General features: G+C 34.7%; 1 protein-coding gene across 3 annotated transcripts; it reads left to right on the forward strand.

The window, feature by feature from the left end:
• Positions 1-5,746: 5,746 nt before the first annotated feature.
• LOC140778029 (UDP-xylose transporter 3) lies at positions 5,747-14,517 on the forward strand. Of its 3 annotated transcripts, none has more exons than XM_073122544.1 (8): positions 5,747-5,960; positions 6,030-6,223; positions 8,648-8,832; positions 9,605-9,672; positions 11,825-11,957; positions 12,653-12,814; positions 12,900-13,172; positions 14,024-14,517. In XM_073122544.1, exons 2-8 carry the CDS (start codon positions 6,103-6,105, stop codon positions 14,138-14,140), a joined length of 1,059 nt encoding a protein of 352 aa, XP_072978645.1. In that variant the 5' UTR covers positions 5,747-5,960; positions 6,030-6,102; the 3' UTR covers positions 14,141-14,517. The 3 variants fall into 3 exon arrangements, with proteins under 3 accessions (XP_072978645.1, XP_072978643.1, XP_072978644.1); XM_073122542.1 differs by having other exon boundaries at positions 5,748-5,960; positions 6,058-6,223; XM_073122543.1 differs by having other exon boundaries at positions 5,748-5,960; positions 6,064-6,223.
• The last annotated feature ends 117 nt before the right edge of the window (positions 14,518-14,634 follow it).

Genomic DNA, 14,634 nt, shown 5'->3' on the forward strand with positions numbered 1-14,634 from the left:
CTATATATTAACGGATTATGAGTTGGTGAGTTGACTCAACTCGTATATTTAAACGAGTAAAATAGGTTAAAACAGATCATTGGTATAAACTCGAACACGATCCAATTATTAATTGGGTTAGGGAAATTGACATGTTTACCACCCGAACTCGATTAGACTAAACACAAACCCGAAGTTGGGGTTATCGAGTTGGGTCGGGTTGGGTCAATGTTTGTCACCCCTATCTAGAGACCAAATTCATTGAATAATAGGGGTTTATTCCAAACTTAAAAGATGGATCAGTCCATTTTACACAGACACGCTCTCAAATGGCTAGACTAGCTAAAGAGTGGGTATTAGTGTTATTACACCTACCCTAAAACCTATCTAATGGAGGGGTAAGAGGCAATCCGCCTGTTAGATTCTTAGACTATCAGTCAAATAGTCCAGTTAATACATACTTGTAATTATTCATCATTTTAACTATCTTTTGTGAGTCCGAATAGATCCAACAGTTCTCCGTCACAAATGCCTACAAAAAGAGCACTCTCACAAACATCTAAGAAGACTGCTTTGCCCATGATGCAGTGATCGGGAAAAGAACTGATAAATATCCCAATACCACCCTTATGACCTCCATGACAAGCAACATTTAACCAGCATATAACGTTGCCCGATTTTGGACCGCACGTTGGTATCTCCACCTGCATTCACTCAGGAAGCTCATAGGAAAGATGGTCCAATTGATGGGACCACTACTTTAGAACCTCCACTCTTATGCTAGCCTCTTTAGGGTTAGGCTTAATATGTCAGAATCAAAAAAATATTGGGGGTTGTGAGAGGAGGGTGCACGTGCAGCCCCTCCCCTCTCCCTCTCCAGCACGCGATGAGGCGCTGTTAGAGGGGGATTTCATCTAATTAGAATCGGATTAGATTTGATCCTCATCTAATCTATAAATTAAACCCTAATCTCTTCTCTCTCTCTCTCTCTGCTTAACGATCTCAGCTCTCTCCTCTCTCTTTTCTTCCTCCTTTACCGACAGAGTCACGCCGTGGAATCGGCCTGCCGGAGCATCGTCGGAGCCAGCGAAGACCACCACGTGACTCCTTCGTAAGCCTTCTCTCACCCCTCAAAGTTAATTTAAGAATAATAGAGTTTAGTGAAAATACCTAATTTGGGGGTTCTTCGGCTTCATCGGCAAATCTGGCCGGACGGCGGCTTCGAGTCGCAGCCGCTACCTCTGGAAGCACCTTGTCGTTGGCCTCGTGCCATGGGCAGTCACCGTTGGAGCCCTCGTGGCTCCGACCACCGTTCACGGGTTCTCCTCCACCTCGTGAGGACGACGACACCGTATGGATGTTGGGGAGCTAAGGGTGCGGCCGGCGAACTTTCGCTGCGGCAGTCGCCGGCGTCTTCCTCTTCCTCTTTTTCTTTCTCTCTTTTTTTCCTCTCTTTTCCTCTCTTTTTCTCTCTCTCTTCAGCTTGGAGAAGACAGACTCGGGTTGCCCGAGTCTGATCTTCTCCCTTTTAGTGTTTGGATTCGGGTCAGGTTGGATCCGAATCCAAGGAACCCGACCCGGTTCCATTATCTAATTGGATTGGGCCTTGGCCCAATCCATTTAAGAAATAGTTGGGTGGGCTACGGGGCCAACTACAGCCCAGCCCAATTGATTTGGGCTTATTTTAGCCCAAATTAATTATTCTTGGGTTAAATTGTAGAAAGATTTTTAATAATTATTTTAATTAAAGTGGTGATTTTTAGTACGTAAGCTAGAGATTTGAGATTTCGGTTGTTTTGCCTAAACTCAGGTGAGTGGGTTTTAGTTTAATAATTTATCATTGTTATTATTTAGAGAGCATGCCTATTGCATATTGTGATGGATATTGTTGCTTTTAGTTTAATTTATTCAGTATTAATATGAATTAAAAATTTATTTGGTTAGTGAGTGGATTCCACTCACTGAGCTATAGTTGTTGGCTCATGGGTTCTATTATTTTTTTTTATTTGTTTATTTATTTCAGGTAATAGTCAGCGGGGCGGCTGAGCGAGATGTTCCTGGACTCCTCCACTTAGGATTCACCTATTTACCTTTCTGCTATTTTAGATTTTATGCTTTAGATTAGAAGTTTTATTTTTTTAGTTTAGAGACTTTTATTAAAACATTAACATTGTTTTATTTTTATTGCAATTAGTTATAAAATTTAATAAAACACATTCTCATTTAATTTATTTATTTTGCCATCATACACGTAGAGAGTATTAATAAGGCTTCGTGCATCTCAAGCATCTTGAGATGCATGGCCGATCATGATTCCTATTTTGGGTCATGACATAATATCCCTGAAAATGACTTTGTTTCTTACATTCCAAATGCCCTAGAGGAAGCAAATAAAGCATACTTGAGATGTTCAACAGTGAGTTGGGCCTTTAGTGAGAGTATCCAAGCATCAAGTTTTTGCTCCAAGCTTCCTCCAGCTTCAACCTAAGTTTTGAATGAAACGAGACTGCCTTAGCAAGTGATCCACTATCTCCACTTTTGAAAAAGCAAAATGTGCAATTGGGATCTAACGCCGGGATACATTTGTAAATTGCTGCTTTGACCAGAAGAGCGCGAACTAAATCCCTCCACAAAAAGGTTTCCACATGAGGGAGCGGGTCATTAGAGTTCTAAGCCAATTTCTGTATGCACTTATCATCAAGCGAGGAGGAACTAAGCCAACTTTCCTTGGATAGCGAGCAATACGTCGATATATCCCTTTTACCATCACAACTATTTATCCTTAATGTATTCTATCCGTCACGAGTATGTAGAGAGTTCGTTGAAATAAAAATTTTTCCAATAAATTAGGAATAATAACAAACTTAAATTGACTAGGTTTAGTGAATATGAGACAGTGTGCCACTTAATGAATACGTAAATTAGTTAGTTTAACAAATGAGATTCTCTAATAGATACGTAGATTAATTACTATGTTATCTATGAGCAAATGAGATTTTCTCGACTAATAGAATTTTGTGTACAGGTTTTAGAAAACAAATCCCACTTGACATGGACTCGACGTCAAATAGGAAAATTGACGGTTTGCTTATAACTACATGTTATTTAGAATTTTAAAAAACATATATATATATAATTTTATTCCCTGAATCATAATTATTTTAAAAGCATAATGCATGCATGATTTTTTTTGGAAAAAAAACGGTCCTTTTAACTTAACTTAGAGAATTCAATGATAAGAACTATAGTTATTCAATAAAAAAAAAATCGCTGGTAATAAACGGCAACCTCTGACAAGGAAATTGACTGAGGATAAGATTACTCTTCGTTGCAATTAGATCAACAAAGTAAGCTCTCAGCATGCCAAGCTTATTTTATCCGGCATAACTTGAGAGAGAGAGAGAGAGAGAGAGAGAGAGAGAGAGAGAGAGAGAGAGAGAGAGAGAGAGAGAGAGAGAGAGAGAGAGAGAGAGAGAGAGAAAGAGGCAATTAAAAGCTCAACAATGAGCTTGTGAATGAACCATCCTGGAATCAACAACTTACCAACCATTTGATGCTCCTTTGGTTGGTACACCTAAAGTCTGGTGTTCCCCCCACATTGGGACCATATATCATAAAGAAATTTAGACAGCATTGGGCCCAAATTGTTCTCCACTATTGACGGTGCTACTTTCCCAGCTTCTCCCTAACTTACGCCACCTAATTTTTTGCACATATTTTAAAATGTAAAGGTGGCATCTGGTGTGTACATTAAAAATATTTATTCATGAGTTATGACTCTTTTAAATATATTTTGTAATTAAGTATTTATTTATATATATTTTGGTCAAATTTTGTATAAGATAAGTCACGTAATAAATTATGCATAAAATCTTATCATAAGTAAAAGATGTAATAAAATTAGCATACTTATTTATAGTTAGTAATCAAATATAAATTATTACATAAACTTATTTAAGATAATGATTACGTTTTATAATCAAACAATAAAATATAAGTAAAACTATAAATATATCTAATTTATATTTAAGAGATATATATAAAGTTATCTTTAAAAACCTTTATAGACAGAACAAACAATGCCAAAAACTCAACACCTTTCAAATTCTCCTTTTATTTTTCATTTTTTCATAATACATGATAGTTATAGTGGTTGATTCAAATTTATAATTTAATTATATTTTAATTTTTATTTTCTTAAGAGAAAAAAGGTAGACACATACACTTCTGAATTATCTAATTATATCCCTAAGTCCCCTTTGTTAAAAATTTTGTTAGAAAATTTATTACAAAATTAACTAACTAACTAGATTGGTAAAAGTACTCTTATTTATTCTTTTCCTCTCTTTTTAGAATAGATTTATAATTTAATATTTGCTTTTAAAGAATTTTGATAAAATATTAACAAAGGGGGCTAAGTGACACATTTAAATAATTTAGGGAGTATATGTCTAATTTTCTTTAGACCGTGAAAATAATACTAAGCGATAATTGAGATAGTCAAACTATAATTAACTCTTATAATTATTAAAATAGTTCATCAAGATTACCCTCTCCAAAGCTATTTGGTTTCTTGGATCTTGAGAAAGCTAATATTGGTAGAGTGAAGTGTAAGAGATAAAAGAGAAAAATAAAACTTTATACTACTTAATTAAGAGGAGAAAATTGAGGGGATAATTTGAATTATGGCTCATTTTCACTTATAGATCCCTCATTCATATTTAGTGACATATTGACCACCCTCTCTTAACTTAACATAGATAGAAGAAAAAATATATAAAACTCTCAATTTAAATAGGCCAGAGTGGTAGGCCAGAGAATTTATATCTTCCATTCAGTATACATAATAAAATGACCATAACAATTAACAAAAAGGGTCACGTGCCTAGCATATGAGATTTAATTGATAGAAAACCTAACAAGCAACTAACAATAGAGACATTCCAGAGATTATACATAGTTAAAGGGTCAATAATAATGAACTAAATTCTGGGTCTAAGTGAAATTGGGGGCAATTTGGCTTATATTTCTTTTCTTTCCTTGTTACGTTTCATACTTTTTGACCTATATCCTGGTGTGAATTTTAATTACACCAAGACACTATTTTTAAATCACAACTCCCTCTCTCTCTCTATACACCACCTATAAAATTTAAGCACGTTTATTTAACCTTATGCAGCAGCCCAACGGAAACTTGGAGTGAAATTTGAGGAGCAAATATTAATTTATTGCAAAAGAAGACACCCGGAGTGCCAAAGAATCAAAGTGGTGGGGGCTCCTTTAGTCCTTCTATACAATAATTTATTTTAAAATAACATTTCAATTGACTTGGGTGCTAAAATAAAAAATTACAAGGACAAATCAACCAAGTAATTATATATTTATTATAAAATTTTATAAAGAATATATTTTAACGAAATTATAATTTAAATATTACATATTTATTATTTATAAATTGAGCTATATAATTTTGTGATTACGTGTATAAAATACTCCAATTAAAATTAAACTTTCATTAAGTAAAAGTATTTTACTTTTAGAAGAACTAAAATACTCTTAGTATGAATTAAGGGTATTTTTGTAATTTTGTTAGTATAGTTAATTTAATTAATAGATTTTACAGTATGGTGTTTTCTGTAAATATTTATTAAATTATAAACTAGATTTGTAAATAGTGGCGTAAATCACAATTTTATTAAAATACATGATATTATATGCAAATTTGCCTATTTATTATCAGAGAGAGAGAGAGAGAGAGAGAGAGGAGAGGAGAGGAGAGGAGAGAGAGAGAGCATATAATGAAGTCCTCTTCTTTCTCTCGAAGAAGAAATAGAAGGCTTTAAGTAGTCTTCTCGCTTCTTCTCCTCCTCTGCCTACCTTTGTTCAGATCTAAAGCGAAGAAATGAAAAGTTGAATTGTCCCTCGATTTGTCTTGCTCGGGCTACGACTCCTCCTCCAATCTCGATCTCTTTGGAGCTGAGGTAGGTTTCATTCCGTCGGTTTTATTTTTGTTATTTTTCTCCTTTTCTTTAGGTGCTTTAGGTGTTCAGATCGAAATGATGAGCGCCAATTGATTAGCTTTAGATCACGGAGGTGAAAGCGGAATCGAATCGGGTGGTGAAGATGGGCGAAGGCGAGCGATTCCAATTGGGCACAGTTGGCGCGCTGAGCTTGTCGGTGGTGTCATCCGTGTCGATCGTTATTTGCAACAAGGCGCTTATCAGTTCATTGGGATTTACATTCGGTGAGAGTTCTGATTGATTTATTTTGTTGGGTTTTGATCCTTTCTTGCTGCTGCTATCTGAAATTTAATGACTTGCTTGGATATTTGTTGCTTTAAGGTGCGATGTTACTGGCTATTGGATCCGTTTGTCCTGTAGCATATAAAGAATGGGGGAGATCTGTTGGTAGCTGTATTTTGTTTGTTTTGTTTCAATTGTCGTTTGGGTTCTAATCTTCGGTACTATTGTAGATTGGACTTTAGGGAACACTCAACGGATGGATCTAATGGAGGTTACTGATACTTCTAGAGATGGTCATGAAATGTTTAGAATGGTTTGGTATGTAAAGAGAATGAATTCTTCTCATTTGCACATCCGTTAAAGCCGATAGGTTATCAGTATCTTTTTCTTGACAAACAGGCCACAGCCCCTGTTTCTATTGAAACTTAATTAGTGACACAATCGGTCATCAAGTCCTCCAAAACCAGGTTATCAGTATCTAAATAACGATTAGTGAAGGAGATATCAAAGGATCAGCATCTCTCAACTCAGCTATTTGGTGGCACTATTTGAACATAGATTTTTTTTTTCTTCTTTATCTTCAAGTTTCTCCATCGTTTCATTATGATCTGGCATAACGACAACTCCTCAATCCCATGAAGACCAGTATGATTATTGTGTATACACTACAAATAAAATTTCCATCTTGGGTGGTGGCAACTGGGCGCAGGGTTGCTGTATGTAGACAACCGATATATGAGTGGACTTACGGAGAAAAAGCTGCTGAGTGCTCATAACTTCCACCCTTGAAAATCTGACTTCTAACAGAGATATGTGAATGACACAATTAAGATTAGCAGTTATGCATCGTTTAATTAATAACCAGCAAAAGATGGAAAGATATGATTCTTGTTTAGTTGAGGTTGCCACAATAGCTTTTCATATGATTCCATAGTGCTTCTCGCATTGGCTTTTTAACAATTTGAATAGATGAACCGGAGAGTTACCTTACCTTCTGATGGTAATTATAAGATTCAAAAAATCTTGCATCTATAAATTTGATGCTTATGTTAAAAGATAATGGTGAAGGAAGTTTGAAGTCTAGGTAGAAAGATTACTTGGGGTTACTAGTACACAACAGTCACAGCAAGCCGTTGTTGATGATACCAATGGAAGTTGCTAGATTTTGGAACATATCATCTTCATTCTTAACTATATTTCTTTGAACTTCCAAGATTTGTGTTACGGACCAGATCTAGACCGATCTGAACGTAAGAAAATATGATATTTTATGTGGTGGTAGTCTCGTGTGTTAATGTTCCAATTGTTCTGGTTTCATGAGAATCCAACGTCAGGATGAAAAGTCATAAATGAAACAATGGAGAAAGATCGAAACATGACAGAACGGTAAATAACTAACGTTGCAGCGGCTGTCGGAGGATGGCAACGGCCAAGGGTGGTGGAGGACAGCCCTAAGATAGGGTAGCTGCTAGTGGAGGAAGATGGCTAGAATTTGAAAGATCGGGATACTTCTACGGATATGATTTACTCCTAAAAAGATAAAGACGATCTAATAGCTACAGTAAAAGATAAAGATTTGGCTAAACTTAGATTCATTCAATAACTGATTCTCCATAATCAATACATGTCCACTCCTACTTATAAAAGTAAAAATCCTAGCGGATCGGATCCACATACGGATTATCCCATTTATTTGAAATTCTTATAAACAATAAGTAAAACTAACTAACTGACTCAAGTTGACTCGAATCGACTCAACCAACTCAACTAATCTAACCCACGTGATTGGATCATAACAATTTGCACTAGTGCTTGAAAGAAATATACCTATTTATGCCAAGACCTCTCTTTTATTTCCTTTGATAAATTAGTACAATGGTTATTTGGTCTTATCCACACACATATGCACACACAAACACACATAAGGAGGAGAGGAAAAACTTGCATGGATTGATATTCTGTTGGCAAGCATATTCTATCTTGAACTTATAGTGATATAGTTTAGCTCTAGATTATGGGGTTCAGTCATCAAAGGTTGTAACATGTGCCTAGATGATGTCAACATGTTATATCTTAATTCTTAAGGAATATTAAGTTCTCAGACCCTAAAGGTTGGATTCCCAATTCAGCTTCTCAGTTGCCATAGGTGGTCATGATTTATGTTCTAATAAGGTCGACTTTATTGTAATTCTTGCCTAATAAGGTGTTAAATTTTGTCATCCGTAAGACTGATACAATAAGATGGCTCCATGTGTTCCATATGTTTGTAATTTAAAATATATCATTTCTCTGCATGTATCAGACAATGATATGCAATCATATAGCCCCAACGCATGGGGAGAAGATCATATTTACAGTTTTACATTTTTTTTCTTTATCTAATAGATGCCAAAGTTGTGATTACTTTCCTATTTGGTATTTTGCAGCCACTACTTTGACAAGTTGGCATCTCCTGGTTACATTCTGTTCTCTTCATGTGGCATTATGGATGAAATTATTTGAACACAAGCCTTTTGATGCAAGGACAGTTATGGGATTTGGAATACTTAATGGAATCTCTATTGGGCTATTGAACTTGAGTCTTGGTTTCAATTCTGTTGGGTTTTATCAGGTCTGCATCATTTATGGTTCCACTTTTTTACTGCATTACTCGTAAGTTGTAGTAGGAAAATTCGTTGCTCAATTTGTACTGTTCATTTTTTTCTTTATTTTGTAGTGGTGATATTAAATTATTAATTAGACTTAGTGAATGCTGAATCAGATCATATATCACCAATCACAATGAGAACCAGTTATCTATCCAACTTTTATTTCTGCTTGTCTGTTATGGTTGGAGTTCCAATATTTGGAATGGTGTCCTTCATCTTGTTTCATCCCTTTTGTCTATGTTAATAAGCCAATCATATTGGAGAACAATATTCCTGTTCTTTATTGGAATGTAACCTTTTGTTATATGTGAGGAACAAAATTATTTGTGTTTCTTATTATATTAACACTCTGGTGATCATGAATTTTTTTTACTATTGATCCTTTAAATGGTTGTTCATAAGTTGCATAAGCATGAGTCGCTAATAGTCGATAAAATAGCTTGCCAACTAACAAGACTTATAGCTTCCGTGGGAAACCCTATCATGTTTCTTTTTTTCCCTATTTTTACTAGGAATTTCTACAAATTTGATGTCAGGGCAGCAGACATTTGTAACATTCATAATAGGCTTCTCAACATGAGTTATGATCTCTTTGGTGAAAAAGGAGTTTGATGATAATGATGAGCTATTTTGTGCTACTGTAGTATAAATGTTACCACTTTGCAGTATAAAGTTTCTGAAATTGGACTTCATCCTACTACTAGGATGCAATTCTAATATACCATTTTCTTACAGATGACGAAACTGGCTATTATTCCTTGCACTGTGCTGTTGGAGACCCTTTTCTTCTTGAAGAAGTTCAGGTCAGTCTATTCATCTTGACATCTTCTCTTGAAGTTCACATCATAACTGATAGAAAGTAATGGTTCTTTCTTATTGCCATAACCTCATAAAGCTTCTTAAATTTAGTTTATTACACCACATTGTTTCCTTCTGTTAAGTATAATGATACATTAAGACCTTCGAAAAATGGAGAGTTCATATCTGTTATGCCATGTGAAGACTAAAGAGAATGTGAACAAAAGTCTGAAAGTCCATATCTGCATGATAGAGCACTTAAGCTTGTTATAAATAAATAAATATGGATATATACATATTCTGTGGACTTGAAAGTTGAAAGAACATATAAGAAGAGAGTTCCTAGAGAATAAATATTATCATTTTCTAAAAGAAAGTCGTGCTCTATATATGTGTATTTCTTTAGCATATATAATTATGTGTGTATTTGCAATGAAGGAGATGCATGATATAGTTGACTAGTTAAGAACATATAAGAAGAGAGTTCCTAGAGATTAAATATTATCATTTTCTAAAAGAAAGTCGCGTTCTGTATATGTCTTGGGTGTATATGTGTATTTCTTTAGCATATATAATTATGTGTGTATTTCCAATGAAGGAGATGCATGATATAGTTGACTAGTTGAGAACTACTAGTGGCAAATGTTGCGTACCATGGTAGGGTGAACAATTTATATACCTACGACGATAAGTTTTTAGACTGAGGATCTGCATACATCCGCACTTGTATATGTTTGTTATTGGTTAACTAACTAAGCTAAAGCTGTAACATGCTGCACGTTATTTTCCAATGAAATAGTTCTAACTGGCTAGATGAGAATGTCAGTATCTTCATAGTCAAATTTTAGAGAACACTTAAATATAAAGATTTAATTAGTAGGTTAACTTTGAGCATATTGAATTGCAACTTAAGTAAATTTAGAATAAGTAAACAAAAGTTTGTATTTGGTGATCCTGAGATATTAAGAGGTGATTGCTTCATCATCTCAGATGGGCTGTACAATACAAAAGAGAGATTTAACTGGATACCACACAGATAAGCAAAGCAAATGACTAAAGTTCCTCTGCTTTGTCATTCTGTTTACATCATAATTTAAGAGGAAAACATAGTTTGGCCTGCAACAAACATGACTTGGTTTATTGTTCAGAATGTGGATTACAAGTTTACAGCTTAATTTGAATGAGGTTCTCTTGTTATCATTAATATAGATCAGAAGATGGTTTAATGCACCAATCCTTCTATAGATTTCGAGGAAGAACTTATCTATCAGATCTTTTAGATTTCTTTTGCTCATATCTTCATGGACCATAATTCCTTTGTTAAGCACATTGTATTTCAATGAATTAACAATGGTATCAATGAATTATTTAGATTGCATCAAATATAATCATTGGAGATGTAGCCTCTGTTATTATAATGTACACAGTCTGAATGTATTATAAGTATTCATTTTGTCAGGAATACATGAGTTTGACGATCAGACATAGTGAATTAAAGCATTTAGAAGAGATAAATAGAACTTCTGTTTTCTTTCCTGTGTCACTAGCATAATCAGCTTTTTAATCTTGAATAGCATAATCTATATCGTCATTATATGTTTTAATATATCAATATGTTACTATGAGGTCTTCATCAGAATGAGTAGGGGAGCAATGCTTCTAGAAGATGTAACTGGATATTTGTTATTATAGGATGTTTATGATAGTAGGCAAAGGTGTTTCAAATATTTAGGAAATTCTTAGATCTTATTTGATCACAGTAATACTAACATTGCTTTGTTGGCCACTGCTTGGATATTAGAAGATATTTTTATCATTCTATAATTTTATGTACTTTCAAAGAGGGAAAAGAGGAGAGGTGAAGAAAATAATGGTATTTTGCTTTAAGTACTTGCCCTTTCTCGGGCACATCCACCTTTGCTCTTAACTGCTTCTTTATGCGCACTAAGCACTCTGTGCTTGCATATAATATATACATTTTTTTAGCTAGTGCAGCTATTTTCTGAAACATGATAATAATTTCCTCTGATATTTTGTCGTGCTTGAACCAGATTTAAAACTATTAATTTGTGCATGATTTAGTGAGTGTTTTTTTATGCACCTTGATTTGAGTTCTACCACTTCGTCTGATGTGTTCTCTTTCACCTGTCACTGCAGTAGGACTATTCAGCTCTCACTTACTGTCCTCCTTCTAGGTGTTGGCATAGCAACCGTAACAGATCTGCAACTCAATGTTCTGGGATCTATATTATCTCTCCTTGCAGTTGTTACAACTTGCATTGCTCAGATTGTATCCTTGAATATGACTTCATTTCGCCTATACAACGGGGTTAACTTGAGCTAAGCGATAAATATTTAACATAATAAAGTATTCACGGTACACCAATTCTTCTTAATTATTCACTCAATATAAGATGCGCATCGGTAAAGGTGTATGAAATTTAATTCCAACTCATATCTTGCATCAATCTGCTCTTGGAGCATTTTGTTTTGTATCTGAGAACATTCTTCATTTAATATATAGGAATATTGTTTCTGGTTCTAAATATTATACCAAGTGCTTTGCATGATGATACTATCATTAACCCTAAGGATAATCTCATCCGAATGGATCAAATGGCAAGATAGCTGAGTGTGGTACGCCAAAATGAGGAGCTTTCAATCTATTTATTCAGCCAACTTGATAATGAATACCTCTCACAGTTGGTAACTGGATTTCCATAACTAATGCTTTTCCACATACTGATTTTAAAAGAAAGCCTGAAGAAGCACTGGAAAGGATAAGGTTTGCTTATTTACAAGTTTGCAGATTCAAGACAGTGTGAAGTATTGAATCTAGCATGCTCATGCAGGTTTGTTAGGGGATATCAGCCAAACTTTTCTCTTTTTGTTTTTCGTGTTCAGATGGCATGTCTATCTGATCTAATAACTTGAATTGAAGCTCTAGAGGTGTGATCTATTTTTTGGTCCTTAATCAGTTCCTAGATGACAAATACTATTCAGAAGAAATTTAAGGTATCTTCAACTCAGCTACTCTACCAGTCAAGCCCTTATCAAGCATTAACCCTGTTTGTCAGTGGGCCATTTCTTGATGCTTTTTTGACAAACCAAAATGTCTTCGCTTTCCAGTACACACCTCAAGTTCTGGTGAGCAACAAAGCAATGTTTTGTAATTTCCTTTGCTTTTTCCTTGTATCTGATTTTAATTATATTTCCCTCTTTTCTTCTGCAGTTTTTCATTGTGCTTTCATGCTTAATAGCAGTTTCTGTCAACTTCAGCACATTTCTTGTGATTGGGAAGACGTCTCCTGTCACTTATCAAGTTTTAGGTCATCTTAAAACATGCCTGGTCCTGGCCTTTGGCTATGTTTTGCTTCATGATCCATTTAGCTGGAGAAATATACTTGGAATTCTAATTGCAATGTTTGGGATGATCTCGTACTCATATTTCTGCACAATTGAGAGCCAGCAAAAAGCTAATGAAGCATCTGCTCAAATATCACAGGTTTCATTCAGTTATCATGAATTTCTGTACTTTTAAGATATACTCCTATAGTTTAACTTTTGATGGATTTTTTTTATAGTTAAATCTCCTTTCCATGTTTTGATATTTCCTGCAAAACTAACCTTTAAAAGTTCATGATTATCATACTTAATTTACTTTCACTTTCAATGCTATAATAAGAGTACAGCAAGATGGATTCTGATAATTGAGAGTTTTGACTATATAACAGTGTGCGCCAATCAGTAATTGTGATAGCATATAAAAGCAGGTGTATCTAGTTTTGTATTGCACATAAGCATGACTAGCAGTGAGATCATGTAAGTCTGAATGTGAGTTGCATATCCAGCATTCAGATTACTTTGTTTTGGTGTAGCTTCTAGCTAAGCAATTTTGTCTTGTAGCTTGGAGGTTATCATCTTCCGAGGTCCAACAAGTCTCCAATAGATAAGAGGCTATTATTCTATAAATATGCTTTTCTTACCATATTAGGGCATCTCAATCTGTTAATTGTTTTTTTATCTGTCCTATAACAACTGCTTTCTTTTGCCAACTTATTCATGATTTTGAATAGCTCTCTGATCAACAACTGAGATAAGTTTGTTGGTCATAGCTGTTATTATATTTATACACAATCAACAATGAAGAAGTAGATGCTTGATGTGAGGTTCCTCAAATATGTTTTATGGCTATTGCCAAAAGAAATAGCTGAATGGTTGTTACCTATTAGAAATTATTTAAGTTGACAATCATGCGAATTGCAAAGATGATCTGAGCTAACAATGCATTTAGCTACAATATTCTGTTTTCCTGCTAAATATTTTTCTCTTATTCTTTTTGCACTTATGTCACAGGTAAAAGAAAGCGAGTCAGACCCTTTGATCACCGTAGAAAATGGATCTGGTTTAGTTGCTGATGGTGCTGCTGTAAAAGCGCCCGTATGGAGCTCAAACAAAGATTTGCATGCGTGAAATTTGCCGTGGTCAACACTATAATACTCATAGCAGAAGTTTGTAGGCAATCAGTATAGGGGTTGGAAGAGAACCCTGTTTGCTTTACGCAATCAGATTAGTTATCAAGCACATTATAACGAGCTCCAATGAACTGCATCATTTGCCTTCTGCATTTTTGGCTGTTCTTTTACAAGTTAATAGTAAAGTAATTAATTCTTATTCAGGGAACGTGGCTCTATATTCTGTATAATTACTTTCTTCCCTCATTTGCAACTTTGTTGCATCCTTGCCCTTCTTTTTGTAATTTTCTTCATTTATTTTCTCTCTACCTATCTTCAAAGGTAAACTATGTACCATTTAAAATATTTGGCAAAGTACTTTCAATATTCTCCTGATTTTTTTTCTTTTTTTTTTTTTTTGTTGTCAGAGATTTCTCAGTTAGCATTATTCACTGTGTTGGCTGTCAACTTTTCGGCATCCTCAAGTGAACTTGTATCTTGATCATTGCATAT

The sequence above is a fragment of the Typha angustifolia genome, chromosome 15 (assembly GCF_048772165.1).
Source record: "Typha angustifolia cultivar Huaian chromosome 15, ASM4877216v1, whole genome shotgun sequence".
NCBI lineage: Eukaryota > Viridiplantae > Streptophyta > Magnoliopsida > Poales > Typhaceae > Typha > Typha angustifolia.